A 17,658-nucleotide genomic window follows, 5' to 3' on the forward strand; every position below is an offset into this window, starting at 1 on the left:
TCACCTACAGGCACACCCTCCAATACTTGAGCAACTTTACTCATTTTTTTATATCCACTGTTTTTCCCAAACACATTCTGGAATTTGTCCCTTAGTAATTGTGCTTCTGTAACTGGTAGCGAGTCTAGTTTAATTTTCACGGCACGCACCTTCCTGTTTCAGACAACAGGTTTTTGGATGTTTCGAGTTTTTTCATGGAGTCAGACAAAACGCTTAGATTTGCTAATAGGAAAGTAAAATCGTTTTTTAAACAACCATCTTTCAGTATATCTTGAAGGATATCGATTGACGAAGCCCGATAACAGGAAATCACAAGATATATTGCCTTACTTGATAGACATGAGCGAGAGGCGAGAGATTTGTTTAAATTAAATAATGTTCATACCCGAGCTCTTATCTGTTGTGTTTCACAAACAAAGCGTGGAATGAAATCATCTTCAGCAACAATAAACATTCCTAATAATGTGTTGCAAGATCTCTCCTCCTTGTCCATGTTCATTTTTTCTCTAATAATAATTCTTATATGCTGCTAGCAATTCTCAGAACTTGAGGCGATACTATTACGAAAATGGATCACGGATACACCACACAGCGCTTAGAAACACGAAGCAACCAAGAATTCTTAAAAAAAAATAACGTACTTCTGAGTGATACAATTGATTTAGTTTTAAAATGCTCAAAATCCTTGTAAAAAGATTATTTAAGTAAAAAAACTCCAAGATTTATGTATTTATAATAGATTTCCTGAAAATATGTATTTACATATTTTTTGTGAAAATATGTTGTTGTTTTCTAATGCCAGGCGTTTGACAATAAAGTCATTTGACCTCTTGCACTCCAATATTTTTGAAAGATATTATCATGACCAGCCACTGAAGCACAGATTTTGAGGTGTTCCGAATCCATTTCTTGGTTTGAGTTGCACAATGGGCAGTTAGGGGACTGATATATTCCAATTCGATGCAGGTGTTTGGCCAAACAATCATGGCCTGTTGCCAATCTAAATGCAGCTACAGAAGATTTTCGTGGTAAATAGGGAATTAACTGTGGATTATGATGCAGAGAGTTCCATTTTTTCCCTTAGGATTGTGTTATCAAATTTTTTTTGCTGAAGTCTAAGTATGTAGATTTAATAAATATCTTCACAGAGTAATACGTAGATTTAGTAACAGGTCTGTAAGTAGCAGTGCTGCCCTTCTTTGCTAAAGCATCCGCATTCTCGTTTCCCAGGATTCCACAATGGGATGGTATCCATTGGAATACAATTCTTTTATTGAGTGATATTAATTGAGAGAGCATTTTAGTTATTTCTGCTGTTTGAGATGAAGGTGTGTGTTTAGAGACAATTGAGAGAATGGCTGCTTTGGAGTCTGACAATATAACTGCATTCCTAAATTTATTGATGTGGCATAGAAGATTCCTGAGACATATTTTGGGAAAATATGCGTATTTATGTGAAATAAAATTCGGGTTTTAAACTTGAAACTTGATGTTCGGAATTTTTAACTTTGTTAATTGTGTTTTATCAGACGCAAAAATTATATTTAATTACATAGGAATCCGATCCTAAATCATAATCTTTATCACAGGTAAGTCTTGACTGAATCTGAAACAAAATACGTGTAGCCTATGTCAAAATTAATTTCATGTTCCTTGGTTTAATCCATTAGATTTGTGAACGCTGTCAAACATATCATTTTGTTGTAGGCAAAATAGCTGACCTTTTTACTTCTTGTTGTCATGGTGAGTTGGTTTATTTCTCGCAACCAGCAACGAATGACACACTGAAACAGCTAATGATTTACGATGAACAATTTTATTTAGGATGCATGTAAGATTCTACAACTCTGCTATAGCATTTACCTCATTTTCCGCATCTCAGCAATAGATTCTCTTCTCTTTTCTTATGGCTCACAATTGCAACACTCTGCCCCATGCCAGTAAAATGAGCTCGCTAGAATGACTTTACTTCAGTTTGTATCATTTCGGATTGCTGTTTCTCATACATTCATTACTCACACAAGTTAATCCAGCAACATTTAGCATGTAGACCAGTACTGTCATAAGCGCAAAGATTGCCATTAATAACGAAAAACAAAAAGGCATTATTTACTGGTCAAATAAGAGACCCAAAAGATTTTGTAGTCTCCCGATTACTTCAACAAGATCTCTCAGCAGGAAAAATAGTTATTCTGCCCTCTAAATTTCAAGGCAGACCACGAAACATGAAATAGATGTGCCAAGATCCTTGAAATCATGGAAAACCTAACATTTTCTTAATTCTCACTTGCAATCTGCAATGAAATAGCTATTGCTTTACTCCCAGACGAAAAACTCACTGATCGTCCTCACATTTAATTTTTGAGGAGAAAAATTCGCTCCGGCGCCGGGGATCAAACCCAGGTCCTTGATTCTACGTACCAAGCGCTCTGATCACTGAGCTACGCCGAATTCAATCCACAGCACCGGACCGAACCTTCCTCCTTCAATGTTTCCCGCCGGAGCGAATTTTTCTCCTCAAATATTAATTGTCAATATTACAGACATTCTTCTATAGGACAGATTAATAAAAAAATATCTTTAATACGTCCTCACATTGTCACTTGAGTTCTCACATTGAAACTCAATGAACTGAAGATGGATATGTTCTAGAAAAAGCATTTGGCATAAAAGCCATTAAGAGGGGAGATTTTTAAAGAGTATTTCGTTTATATGACGTCATTCCATTTTCGGCCAATGAAGTGTAATGAAATTTTGAATTCCAACCAATCACAGTCATATTTTGCGATAATTTCTGCAGCTAGATTTATTGCTATCAATTTATCGCATGGTCGTTCTTTTGTTTAGTCGTTGTCGCCAACTGTTTCCCCGTAAATTGATGATCATGAATACATTAAGATGCAACTACACGGTTAAACTTTTCTTTCAACTTTAAAGCAATGAATGCAAGATTGATATTTAATATTAATTAATATATTTACGTAGTGAAGACCACGTTCAAAACAGCGTACCATGTAGACACAAAGTACTTACGCATCTTAATTGAACGTACCTTTTAAACTTGATTCTATTCTTCCCAGATTGCACGCATACGCAATAGGAATATTGAACTGTGTAGCTGCAGCTTTAGTTCCGTTACACACTACAGCGAGAATGCGTTTGTCGAGCTATAAAAAATGCTTTCGTGTAGCACTGATTGTAAGTAACGGTCGAAACAAGGCACAGCTGACATTGATCCTGCTCCCACAGGTAACGTAACCTATAAAATTGTAGCCTATAACATTTGTATTGAAATTAAACAATTAATAGACGTTCAAATTTATGTAACATCATCGCATATCAAACTCAAAGACCTTGCATAGTAATAATGCCTTTGATCAGACTGCCTTTCGTATGGCGTAATAAAATTCGTGTTTTAATTAGGCCTATCTATACAGAGATGGCTTCACTGTGTAGCAACATGTCTCGCTGTGAATACATAAGCATTGGTATATAGCTGTCCCCACTGTTACTGTTAAATTAAATTATGATTTCAGCAGATAATGAAAATGTGTTTGCTATAATAATAATAGAAAAGTGCAGTACATGTAATTAACATTGTTAAACCTGTATTTCGCTTTTCGCAATTGGCATTACTGAATAATAACATCGAATTTCTTTATTGCAATAATCGATATTCATCTACGAGTATTTCAACTTGACAATGTCTGAATAGGTTAAATATTCGTTAATATACAATTATTAACATTTTGTGATCGAATTTTAGGGATATGTTATTTAAATTTTTATTTTATTCACGAAATAGTCCTAATAAATGTCACTCGAGGTCTGAGATTTCCCAGATAAATCCACGAGCGAAGCGAGTTGGTTTTATCGGCAGATCTCAGATCTCTCGTGACATTACTACTGACTATTTCGTTTATATGACGTCATTCCATTTTCGGCCAATGAAATGTAATGCAATTTTGAATTCCAACCAATCACAGTCATACTTCGCGATACTTTCTGCAGCTCGATTTATCACTATCAATTTATCGCATGGTTGTTCTTTTGTTTAGTCAGTGTCGCCAACTGTTTCCACGTAAATCGATGAGCATGAATCCATTGTACTAAATAAAATGCGAAATCCTACTTCCACATCCACTTTTTCATCTTCTAATTCCATGCCCATTGTATCTGAAGAAAATACCACTACTTCATAACAATTGTTCATTTAATTAATATATCAATCAAGTTATTTGTAATTATACTATACGTGCGTACTGGCTTTTAAGGAACCCGGAGGTTCACTGCCGCCCTCACATAAGCCCGCCATTGGTCCCTATCCTGAGCAAGATTAATCCAGTCTCTATCAGCATATCCCACCTCCTTCAAATCCATTTCAATATTATGTAATTATACTATAAAAGGTTTAAATTAAATTATGATTACAGCAGATGATGGAAAAATATATAATAATAATAATAATAATAATAAGAAGAAGAAGAAGAAGAAGAAGAAGAAGAAGAAAGCGCAGTACATGTAATTAACATTTTTAAACCAGTATTTCGCTTTTCGCAATTGGCATTACTGAATAACATTCAATTTCTTTATTGTAGTAATCGATATTCATCTATTTCGACATCACACCTGTGGAGTAACGGTTAGCGCGTCTGGCCGCGAAACCAGGTGGCCCGGGTTCGATTCCCGGTCGGGGCAAGTTACCTAGTTGAGGCTTTTTCCGGGGTTTTCCCTCAACCCAATATATGAGTAAATGCTGGGTAACTTTCGGTGTTGGACCCCGGACTCATTTCACCGGCATTATCACCTTCATATCATTCAGACGCTAAATAACCTAGATGTTGATAAAGGGTCGTAAAATAACCTACTAAAATAAAATATTAATAAATATACAATTATTAACATTTTGTGAGGGAATTTTAGAGATATATTGTTTACATTTTTATTTTATTCACGAAACAGTCCTAATAAATGTCACTCGAGGTCTGAGATTTCCCAAATAAATCCACGAGCTTGGATTTATCGGCGAATCTCAGACCTCTTGTGACATTCCTATAGATATATTTTTAACAGAGTTACACTTCATTGAGCTAATAGGTTGTTTTCAATGTTACCTCTTCCTTGGAGTATGTCTCATTATTATGGAAGAAAATATCTTTCAAAATATGTGGTATTCTTTCTGGAAAATAAATCTGAAAAATTTTTAATTTGAATTTATAATGAAATTAGTTTGCAGCATTTGCTGCACAAGTCACTAGTTGTGATTATATATGCATTTGTCGTTGAGCTCGTATAAATGGTTGTATGAAACAGGTGTCAAATCAATTTTAACTCTCCTACTTCCTCCGAAGTTGATATTCAGAATAAAACAAAGGCCATCAATAGGATAAATAATGCCATAATATTCTTTCCATAGTAAGGATTGTGCATAAGATGGCTACTCAAAGAAGAGGGTTTTTTTTTTTTTTTTTTTTGCTAGCAAAATTTGAATCTGTGACTCGTGTACGTGAGAGTCATAGTGTGTGTAACAGAGCACTGCTACAAAAAATAACATTCGTCATTGGAATATTTTTTTCACCTTAGCGAAATGACCCTGAAGTTAATGTGCGATGTGCCTTGCCAAAGATCGCGAGATTGGCGAACATGGATTATTTTTTTGTGACAACTGATTTCTACCCATAAAAATGGAAGTGATATACCGTATGTTTTGTGGGGATCGTAGTGATTTAGTATTCCCATAAGAACCAAGAATAAAAATAAATATAAATAAGTTTATCAGTGGGCCATGTTTAGAAATCAGCAGGCTCTGAAAACTGATAAAACAAGAGAACGTCATTTATGGTTGCTAAGTCAAAGTTGATGTTCTATTATTTTACAAACTAAATCATTTCTAAATATGGGCCACCGACTAAGTTATTTCTTCATTTTTTTATACATAGGTTTCTTATAGCAATGTTCTATACTTAGAGAAACTCACGGTATTTTAGAAGCAATATTGGAGTACATATAATGAGGTTTCACGAGAGAGTTTAAATAAGAGAAAAGGAAAGCAAAGCGCTGTAAAAAGTTGCAATCAGAATTACGCTTCATTCAAATTCACTTCCTGTCAATATACGAACATGTTAGTAAAAATATTACCATGTCCTCGACACATAGGAAATGACGTCATGGATACGGGATACTATTCCCGACTATAAAAGAAAACACACAAATAAGTCGTGCATTAAATTATGTTTGTAATAAAATTGAGATGCTTGATGAATACATTTGAAAAAATGTTTCCTATCATGTGACCATCCAGCATTGATGTAACATTAGAAAGAAGTATCATTTTATACTACAGATCAGAAATAGAGATCTGTTAAAGCAAGTTTCTAATCAAATTACATCGTTTGGATTTTAATCTGAAATGAATATATTTTTATAAAATAACTTCAACTTTTGTAGTATTAAAATATTTTATTCTGATTCTTCTAATATATACATATATTTTTTTGTATATAGATTTCTTTATTACTGAAATATAGAAATAAATTCCTGTTTGTTCATATTTATACAGTAGGCTTAGCATTTTAAATTTTTTCTGTTTTGTCATATTCATCTACCAATTCGAGCTCAATTTTTTAACTATACATATTTACTGGCTTTTAAGGAACCCGGAGGTTCATTGCCGCCCTCACATAAGCCCGCCATTGGTCCCTATCCCGAGCAAGATTAATCCAGTTCCTACCATCATATCCCACCTCCCTCGTATCCATTTCAATATTATCTTCCCATCTACGTCTCGGCCTCCCCAAAGTCTTTTACCTCCGGCCTTCCAAGTAACACTCTATATGCATTTCTGGATTCGCCCATACGTGCTACATGTCCTGCCTATCTCAAACGTCTGGATTTAATGTTCCTAATTATGTCAGGTGAAGAAAACAATGCGTGCAGTTCTGTGTTGTGTAACTTTCTCTATTCTCCTGTAACTTCATCCCTCTTAGCTCCAAATATTTTCCTAAGCACCTTATTCTCAAACACCCTTAATCTCTGTTCCTCTCTCAAAGTGAGAGTCCAAGTTTCACAACCATAAAGAACAACCGGTAATATAACTGTTTTATAAATTCTAACTTTCAGATTTTTTGACAGCAGACTGGATTATAAAAGCTTCTCAACCGAATAATAACACGCATTTCCCATATTTATTCTGCGTTTAATTTCCTCCCGAGTATCGTTTATATAGATGAACTATACATATTACCAGAAATACGATACGATATTTATACGTGTAATAATATGCTGTTTTATCCAATTCCCAATATTTGAATAGTTCAATTCAAACTATTTTAGAAACTCCTCATGGACATAATTTCGAGTTAAGTTTTGTGAATTCCATTGCAAAGTCGTGTCCACATTTCCAAAATTTCCCCCACTAATAGTATTCCGTTCGTTCTATAGTTGAATATTATTACGTATGATGTGTTTAGAAATCATTTGCCTAGCTAATATCCCTTACTTCGCCCATAGTGTCTGACAGGCGACGTAAACATTGTCGGCAGAGGAGAAGAGAATTATAATTGAACCAATCTCCATGCTCATCTTGAAGTTGGGCGGTCTGAAGCGTTCTATCATATTTGATACATATATGATGTTAACAATTTAAAGAAACTGTTGTTGAATATGGCCATAAAGTCATGTAATATGCGCTCCTGTACAATATGACGTGTATCGTCTCAAGTGCAGGCAGTAAGGCCGTAACACGATACTACGAGAGGAGTTCGGCCGGCGTCGAGAATCGGGTCCCGGCATAGCTCAGTTGGTTAGAGAGCACTCAGCGCGCACAGCTGAGAGGTCCTGGGTTCGATTCCCGGTGCCGGTACGAATTTTTCTCGTACTTAATGGATGATAGAAGTTTCTCAACCGAATAATAACAGGCATTTCCCATATTTATTCTGTGTTTAATTTCCTCCCGAGTATCATTTATATTTGTCACTGTTCCTCCAAGATATTTGAACTTCTCCACCTCTTCAAAAGATAAATTTCCAATTTTTATATTTCCATTTCGTACAATATTCTGGTCACGAGACATAATCATATACTTTGTCTTTTTCGGGATTTACTTCCAAACTTGCTTCCAGTAAAATTCTCGTGTTTTCCCTAATCGTTTATGGATTTTCTCCTAACATATTCACGTCATCCGCATAGAGAAGAAGCTGATGTAACCCGTTCAATTCCAAACCCTCTCTGTTATCCTGGACTTTCCTAATGGCATACTCTAGAGCAAAGTTAAATATGATAACCTATCACTGATAAATTCGACCTTTTTTACTGCTGATTTTATTTTTTTATACGTATATTTCTTTACCTAGCTTAAATTGAAGTAACAATTTTATGAACAGATTTAAGAAGTCAATATTTACATCCCAGTATCCAAGGGTACAAACGACCCTACTCTTAATAGCAGTCCTTGTTCTGCATAAATACTCGAATCCTTGACGGTTTAGATATCATCCGTTTGTACTTCCGATGTGTGGTTGATATCGGACAAACTTACGTAACTTTTGATATTAGTGATGCTTCAACAATTCCGCAGCCGGACTTTGTAGATATAATGCTATTGGTTGCAGGAGAGCCTGTGTAGTAGTAACGCTGAAGATTCAACTGCACAAATCACGGGTACCATGGTTACATATCTGACTTTCGCTTTTGTTCTAGCATTTCATCTTGTGAACGCAACTCCTGGTAAGAATATGTTAATTACTCTTTTAGAGGAAAAGTTCTTATATGAAATTTCATAAGAATGTGTAATTTAATATAATATTAATACTCGATCACAAAGCGATAACACGCTAGAAATTCCACTTCACACATCATCTCTGTATTCCTCATCTTTCACTGTTGCTACCTCTCGTCACTGGAACTCTCTGCCGCCTGAAGTCAAGGGCTGCCGAACATTGAAATCTTTCAAAACCAAGTTAGAAAATTATCTTATGACGAGTTGCCAAACTAACTTACTATTATGACAAGTGTTGTATTCATGTTTCCACGTATTCACATTTTTTTTAATGTTCTAGTGATATTTAACTTATTTTATATTTTGTTTTCATATTTTCCGATAATGGTATATCTATAATGTGATAAGTTGAGCTATATATAATCATAATTTTCCTTACTATGTGTACTTAAAAGTATTGTATTCATTGTATGCTTTGTACTGCACTATTTTATTACTAATTACTATTATTATTATTATTATTATTATTATTATTATTATTATTATTATTATTATTATTATTATCAATAATTGTGTTATTTTTTATACTTTGTATGTCTCATTTATTTTGACCTGCTGTTCACATTTTATTATGCTTTTTTTTCTTTCTGTATGTTATATGTTATGTCTGATTTCTACTTACTTGTTGTTCACATTTTAATATTATTGTCTTATTCAGTTTTGTATATAAAATTGTAGTGTACTTTGTAAATTTGTAGTGTTTTTTGTAACGCAGTTTTATTCCTGTTTGAGTGTTAGAGAAGGCCATATGGCCTTAACTGTGCCAGGTTAAATAAATTATCATCATTATTATTATTATTATTATTATTATTATTATTATTATTATTATTATTATTATTATTATTATAACCATTTAAAACATTATTCCTCTCTAATCTTCAGAAATGTATTTCTATATAGTATGGAGAAAATATGGAAATCTCAGATCAATTTAATTTTATTTCTCCTGTGTAAGAAGCATCTTCATAACGTTATGTAGAAAACAACTTTCAAGAAACATTTCTTAGTCTTCAAGGAATAAATCTTCGTTATCATATTGAGACGTAGGATGCAAATTCGAGACCAATGAACTCAAGTTTCAAAATTTATTCTTTTTCTTCTCTTATAATGCAGCTGGTATGAGTTCTCGAAATTCTCCTGAAATTTTCATTCATTTATTTATTTATTTACTTATTTACTTACTTACTTATTTATCTATTTATTTACTTATTTACTTATCCATTTATTTATTTACTTATTTACTTATTTATTTACTTACTTATTTACTTACTCATTTATTTATCTATTTATTTATTTACTTATTTACTTACTGATTTATTTATCTATTTATTCATTTATTTACTTATTTACTACCTTATTTATTTATTTACTTACTTATTTACTTATTTATTTAATTATTTACTTATTTATTTATTTATTTATTTACCTACTTAGTTACTTATTTACTTACGTACTTATTTGCTTACTTATTTATCTATTTATTTCTTTACTTATTTATTTATTTATTCTGGTGTAGTTAAGGCCATCAAGCCTTCTCTTCCACAACACCATCTATGGCAATGTTCAGATATTTCACATTGATTTTTTGTACATAAATAACTTAAATGGTATCATTCAAGAGTGTTATAAATTGAAAAACTAATTCAAATTTTAAAATGTATTTCCAAATTATCTCTCAATGATGTAGCCTATATGTAATATTGTGTGTTCATTTCTTTCAGCAGCCCTGTCACCAAATGAAGGGAGCAAACTTGTAAACCCTGACAATGTACTGACTGCATCATCTGAACTTGACGGCCAGAATTTCAAACACCAGGACAATATCCAAGACATGCATAATTTGGACATTCCCACATGGACAGAAAAACATCCCAAATTGGAACGAAGTGGAGAAACAGATGCAATTCAACCACTTGGAGGTAAAAGTTTGTCAAGACGATCCATTGTTCATGAGCCCGTTGGCAAGGAATTGAAAAAGCTAAACTATGTGAATTCACACGTTATGCACTCCACCTTGCATGCAGCACTAAACGAGTCGTCGAGGAAGGGTCAGAATTTCATAGAAAAACGTCAAAATCATTTGAGAGACGATCACGTGGTATCAAGCTTGTCACATGCTGACACACAATCTTTAAGGAAAAGTGTTTTGCATGAAGCAGAGGAAGGACATTACAGAGAAACAAACAGTGACGTTAATAAAAGAGAAAATAAAAGAAGAATGAGTACTAGAAGTGTTGGACTAGCGGTGGTGGAAAACACGAAGAACAAACCTCAAGCTTTGACATTAGACTCGGGCGACAACAAAAAGGAAGAAATCAAAAACTGCTTCGGAAACTTTTTTAGCTGGCTATTTGGTGGTGGGAGAAATGGGGGAGGGAGTGGAAGAGGCAATGGAGGTGGAAACGGTGGAGGAAGCGGAGGAGGTGAGGAAGCCAGTGAGAGAGTTAGAAATGGAAGAACGGGATACAGTCAAACACGAAGGGGAGGAAGGGGAAGCGGAGGAGGAAGTGGTGGAGGAAGAGGAAGTAGTGGAGGAGCAGGTGGTAGAGGAAGAGGAAGTGCAGGAACAGGTGGTAGAGGAAGTGGTGGAGGAAGTTCTGGAGGAAGAGGAATTGGAGGAGCAGCTGATGGAGGAGGAGGAAGTGGTGGAGGAAGAGGAAGTACTGGAGGAGCAGGTGATGGAGGAAGAGGAAGTGGAGGAACAGGTGGTAGAGGAAGTGGTGGAGGAAGTTCTGGAGGAAGGGGTAGTGGAGGAGCAGCTGATGGAGGAAGAGGAAGTGGTGGAGGAAGAGGAAGTAGTGGAGGAGCAGGTGATAGAGGAAGAGGAAGTGCAGGAACAGGTGGTAGAGGAAGTGGTGGAGGAAGTTCTGGAGGAAGAGGTAATGGAGGAGCAGCTGATGGAGGAAGAGGAAGTGGTGGAGGAAGAGGAAGTAGTGGAGGAGCAGGTGATAGAGGAAGAGGAAGTGCAGGAACAGGTGGTAGAGGAAGTGATGGAGGAAGTTCTGGAGGACGAGGAAATGGAGGAGGAGGTGATGGAGGAAGAGGAAGTGAAGGGGAGGTGATGGAGGAAGTTTAGGAGCAGGTGATGGAGGAAGAGAAAATGGAGTAGGTCTTGGAGTAAGAGGGAGAAGCTTTGGGGAAGTTGCAGCAGTTATAGTTCTTGTGCATAGTGCGCACAAAGGAAGTAGTTTGACAACTTGGTGTAAACAATACGTATTTGGTTTACATTGCAGGTACCCAGGGTTGCGTAATTCATTTTACGTGAAACCAAATGTAGCTCAGACCACTTACAAGGAGAGGACACACTCTGTGTATCACCGAATGGAATAAGATTGTGTGAGATGAAAGTACAAGACACACTGTTTAAAGTCATACCTGGTATGGGTGGCCAATGACCCCTCGTTTTGGAAATATTGGCTATTGTTTGTGACATACTTCCGTTAGGTGCCTAATAGGGAAACATTGGACTGAGTTGTTATTCAGGGAACCTGAGTTCGAATCTTAACTGGTCCTATATTTTTTTTTTTTAATAATCATTAATAGTGTGATCACAGCAATCTATTTACATATATCATATTTTTCAATGTATTGAACGCTTCGTTATGTTTTACACAAATTACTAATTAACTAACATTGTATTGTAAAGGATAAACAAGGAAATATTGCTCACGTAGGCAGGTCACTGGTGTCTGTTCTGTTTCTATTCCACTTCATTTTGTACACGTTTCATTATGATATCATAAAACACACAAACATACATATTTCCTGCACCATGTACAGCAAATGAAAGAAGGTTGTCCACAGTCACACATATTTTTCCGCACTTCTGCTGCGAAACAAACATCTTTCACATTCACAAACACTTCTCGTTCGTTTATTAATTTTTATGCATACCACGCATATTTCAACATGGCTTTGAATATAGGAGCTGACAACTGAAAGTGAATTAAGGAGTGAATTTGAGGGCATCCTCCCTTGAAGCAATTTGTCGTCGAGTTTGTTAAAGGAAAGAGCTATTTTGCAAATATTTTATAAAAATCTTCACCTGTCTAAAAAGATAAACATCGCAGGACTGGCATAATCCAGTAGATTTGGGTGAAATCACTTTAAGGTTGCACGTTACTTTATTTTCTTCATTTGTAAATATTTCATCATACAAAGAAAGATTTACCTGCCCTTCCCATGAGTCCAGAATTAGAAGAAATGGCTGCTCTTTCACATATGCCTTTATTACTTTCTCCAGGTATTGTTTATGGAGTTGAGATGTCAGCTTTCCTGATGAAGAACGTGTTACACATTTATTTCCGAATTTAGAAGTGAGTTCATCTACTTGACTTTCACTCTTGGGCCAAATTGTCCGTTTGGTTATAATAATAATAATAATAATAATAATAATAATAATAATAATAATAATAATAATAATAATAATAATATAAAGTTTTAAAAATGAGAAAGCATTAGGATTCGAACTGGGGTTGCCTGGATGACAACTCAGCATCCAACCATATGAGCTACGCTGTTACATAGTATAATGTTTCCTTTTTAGACACCTAACGGAAGTATGTCACAAACAATAGCCAATATTTCCAAAACGAGGGGTCATTGGCCACCCATACCAGGCATGACTCTAAACAGTACGTCTTGTACTTTCATCTCACACAATCTTATTTAATTCGGTGATATACACAGCGTGTCCTCTCCTTGTTAGTCAGTCTTCAGTAATAAGCGGTATAAAACCAAAGCTATGTGTAAAGGGTTACGACCCTGAGTGTCATCTGCAATGTATTATGTATTATTTGCACAAACAGTCTAACTACTTCGTATTATGCACAGGAACACCCCGTATATTTCAACTAGACTCTGACTATAATTTGTAATACTATTAAGATTCTTTTGACATGTTTCATATTCTAGCTGTGAAGTGATGTACGTTAGGTTTGCAGATGATCAAGAGACAAGCAATGATATTTGCCAGGAGCAAAACTTTGACTGCAACTATAAACAGAGATACAACATCGCACAAAGTGTGGTAAGAATAAGACTATCGTGTTGATGTATACAATGTAACATGGTGTGTCACATTCAGTGTTTATAACGTATCAATAAAAACTTTGAGAGGTTCTTATGCAAACTATATGCACAGAATTATTATATCATTATTAAGTCATTTATTAAGAATTACATCAAACGTGAAATCTGTACACACATACATTGTAATATTCCATTTATTTTATGTTCACAAATAAAAGGGTTAAATAATTATAATATATTAATATGTAATATGTAAAAATTAAATGTGTTCAAATGATGTGTTAACACGAAAACGTATGCAATGATACCAAGACAGCAATTCTATTCTATCCATTCTTCACCTTCACCTTCACTGTTCTTAACAGACCTGGAGAAACTTTGAGCCAGCAAGATAGTACCTCGTACATAGTGGAGAGTTACTGGGTTTATATTCAAGCATAGGGAACTCATTTCGACTTTTGTCTTAATGTGAGTATAATTATTGACATTTCAATAAAATCACTTGAATTTTAATCGGAACAATTTCCAACCTCAGTTTGTTTAAAGGCATCTCACACGTTATAAAATAATTAAAAAAGCAGTTGACTGTTGCTTATTAATAATAATATATCACAAATATTTTTACGTAGTGTATAATAATTGTACACCTAACAGTTTTGTCTGACCCCATAAAAAGTTCCAAAATAATAAAATGTTTATGAGCCTGTGAAAATTACATGAAGCTATTATTATTATTATTATTATTATTATTATTATTATTATTATAAAAACAAAGAAAATTTATTGATATCAGTGAGGGACTTACTGCTTGGAAGATTAAATGGAATGTGGTAATGCATATTAAATATTTGAGTAACAGCTGAATATCTATAAAATAATGATATTATTGTCTCAATAAATACGTGCACTAATTTCAAGTATGTTATATTTTTATGTTTTATATATAATAAATAAGAGAACATAGATACACGAACATAATTATACTATAGCTAAGACTATTATGATCAAATGGATATTCATGACAAATTAGAGGTAATGTAAATACCACTAACAAAATATTGTAACAATAATAATTCACAGAGTGATTTTATCCTACTTAATAATTTCACTTAATGTTTAATTTAGAACAATATTATCTAAAAAAAACATATCAAACTGTCTTATACAAAATAAACTTTATATCTATTTTGAAATTAAATTAAACAATTGAATGAGAGACAAACTAGAAATTAGCAACAAAACTAAAGGATGCGAAAAACTGTCTACAGCTCTACACGAAATAAAATATTTCTTCCAACGATTTAGATTCTGGAAAAGTCCCCATAACACTTGTAGCGTTCCCTCGTTGAATGGCAATACTAATTCTTTGGCGGAGGAAAGCCGTAGAGCGAGAGTCACCGTTAAGTGCTGATAAATACTTGCCGATATCAGAAGTTAACAACTTCGCCTCAGAACACCATGGTTCCATAGATTCTACAGCGAAAACGACAAAATTATATCGATCCAGAAGATCGAGATACTGATTGCATTTAATTGTCACAGCAGATGCAGCGGCTGACCCAGCGAGTTTGGAAGTTTTGAGCATTTATTATTATTATTATTACTATTATTATTATTATTATTATTATTATTATTATTATTATTATTATCATCATCATCATCATCATCGTGCTCCCCTTTTAACTCATCTCGGTTGAGAGTGACTGTTCTACAAATAACAATGAACATTGAATAACATATGGAAAAGTGAGCATTAAAAGTCACGCGTAAGGATGCCTCACCAAGTGATAATGGATTTTCACAACGATTGTTCCCCCATATGCTCCATTTGAAACAAGAAAACTACCTATAAATTTCTACATCCGGAAATGGCTGAGTTTTCGAGATATGTTTTTTTTTTTTTTTTTTTTTTTTTGCTTTTAATTCTTCACTACAAAGCTGTAACAGCTAATGCAAGCAGTGCTATGTGCTAGAAATATCAGACAATAAATCTCATCTAGCTGCATACCGTACTGTCGAAATCTCTTGAAATAGTATAAATTATGAAAATGACATAGGCCTATTAGACATAATATTCATGAAATTGATTATAGAATAGTCCAGCGATGGCGAAAATGTAATCGTGCGCCGAGCCACTGTGTAACCTGCAACATGCATATCACCTATGGGGGGAGGCGGATACCCGAAGGGGAAGTTAAGCAACTGCCTGACTTATTAATGGATTTTCATTTTCCTTACGTCAAGCACTTAAATATAATTTTGTACAGTACAAGCCTACAAACTAATGTTTAGTACGTGTAACGAAGAAAGAAATGAACAATAAATAAACAATATCACAACCTAAAATTAATTGTCTTCAGAATGTCTCTGCGACAAAGTTTCAAAATCAGGAATTATGTCACTTACTGCCAGTCGTAATTGATCACGAAGGTATTTGTCTGTCAGTCGTGATCTAAATTTGGTTTTTACTATTTTAATTGTTGAAAATAATTTTTCACAAACGTAAGTTGTAGCGAACATGGCTTCAACAGAGCAAGCGAAAGAACGAAGCTTCGGATATTTATTTTTTGGCAAAGATTTGAAAGTTCAACATTTGTCAAGTCCTTACATCTAGCTTTCATTTGACATCACATAGTAAATCAGTGAGTTCAAATTGAAGAGCTAACCGCATTATTCGTACATCTGCTGAAAAAGGGTCGACGTACAGAGATGATGATGATGATGATGATGATGATGATGATGATGATGATGATGATGATAACAACAATAACACTTAACCTTTTAATGTTTCATCAGTAACATGTACTATAATGCCGTTTTATGTTATACAACCGTTTTCCTCGTAATACTTGTGAACAAATCATACATTTAATATTCATATTGGCAGCAAAAAAATGCGTCCTCCCATCCTCCTTGGAACTTTCGTACATGGCTTCGAGAGAGACATATGCCACTCGCAGGTCAGAGACAAATACAAATGGAACGGAGTTTGACTCCAGTGAGTGAGAGGGTGGGGGTTGGCGGAGGTTAGAAGCAAGCGAAATGCACAGCTATCACTGCGAGCCACAATGTTTCGCGAGTCACGTTCTCGCCACGGCTGGAATAGTCTATACAGAAATGATAAGGAAATGTAGGCCTAAGCACTCCTGAAATATTAGTCACTGTGATGATCCAGTATTGACAACCGTTGTAAAAATGCTCAAAAGTGGAACTTTGCACCACGAACATTTCAGAAAAATAAGTTTCTCACAATCAACTTTATATCAGTTCTGCACATCAACGTAAAAACAGAATTCTACAGGAGTGACGAATTTATCAGGTCTGTTGCCAAGGTACCCGGTTTTATGCCAGCCATATTTAAACACATTCATATATGTAGGAGGATGAAAACTGATTATTTGTCAAGGGCTGTAATTTCACCACATTATCTCTCTCATATAATATAATATTCGTGCCAAGTAACAAAACACTATCAGACAAAATGTTTCCAAGGCCTAAAGCCATAAACATGAAGAGGCTGAACAATCGGAGTTGTGTGCTTTGGAATTGTTAACACTTCCCCGTTTTTCCTTCTGGAGGTATTCTTTCTATAGCCTGTCTACCTCGGTAACTGGTCCACAAGTCTACCGAAATAATGCTATTATCACTCAGGTGGAAAGTATAGGCTCCTTCTTGAAACAACTTGAAGAGGTGAGTTTTCTGTAATGCACAAACATTTGGGGCCTTAATACATTTTCTCCTTCACGATGACAATGGAGATATGAGACTAATGTGACTGTCAAGCGATTAATTTCAAAAATCATATCTCGAAGGCTAGGCCTTCTCCGGATCTAGGAATTTATAGAGAGATT

The 17,658-nt window shown here is 34.7% G+C and overlaps 1 protein-coding gene across 1 annotated transcript; it reads left to right on the top strand.

Annotated features, from left to right (window-relative positions):
- Positions 1-8,672: 8,672 nt before the first annotated feature.
- LOC138697172 (probable serine/threonine-protein kinase kinX) lies at positions 8,673-11,965 on the top strand. The gene is made up of 2 exons (XM_069822738.1): positions 8,673-8,724; positions 10,498-11,965. The coding sequence occupies exon 2, from the start codon at positions 11,143-11,145 to the stop codon at positions 11,836-11,838; it is 696 nt and encodes a 231-aa protein (XP_069678839.1). The 5' UTR covers positions 8,673-8,724; positions 10,498-11,142; the 3' UTR covers positions 11,839-11,965.
- Positions 11,966-17,658: the final 5,693 nt, after the last annotated feature.

Source organism: Periplaneta americana, chromosome 3, assembly GCF_040183065.1.
Source record: "Periplaneta americana isolate PAMFEO1 chromosome 3, P.americana_PAMFEO1_priV1, whole genome shotgun sequence".
NCBI lineage: Eukaryota > Metazoa > Arthropoda > Insecta > Blattodea > Blattidae > Periplaneta > Periplaneta americana.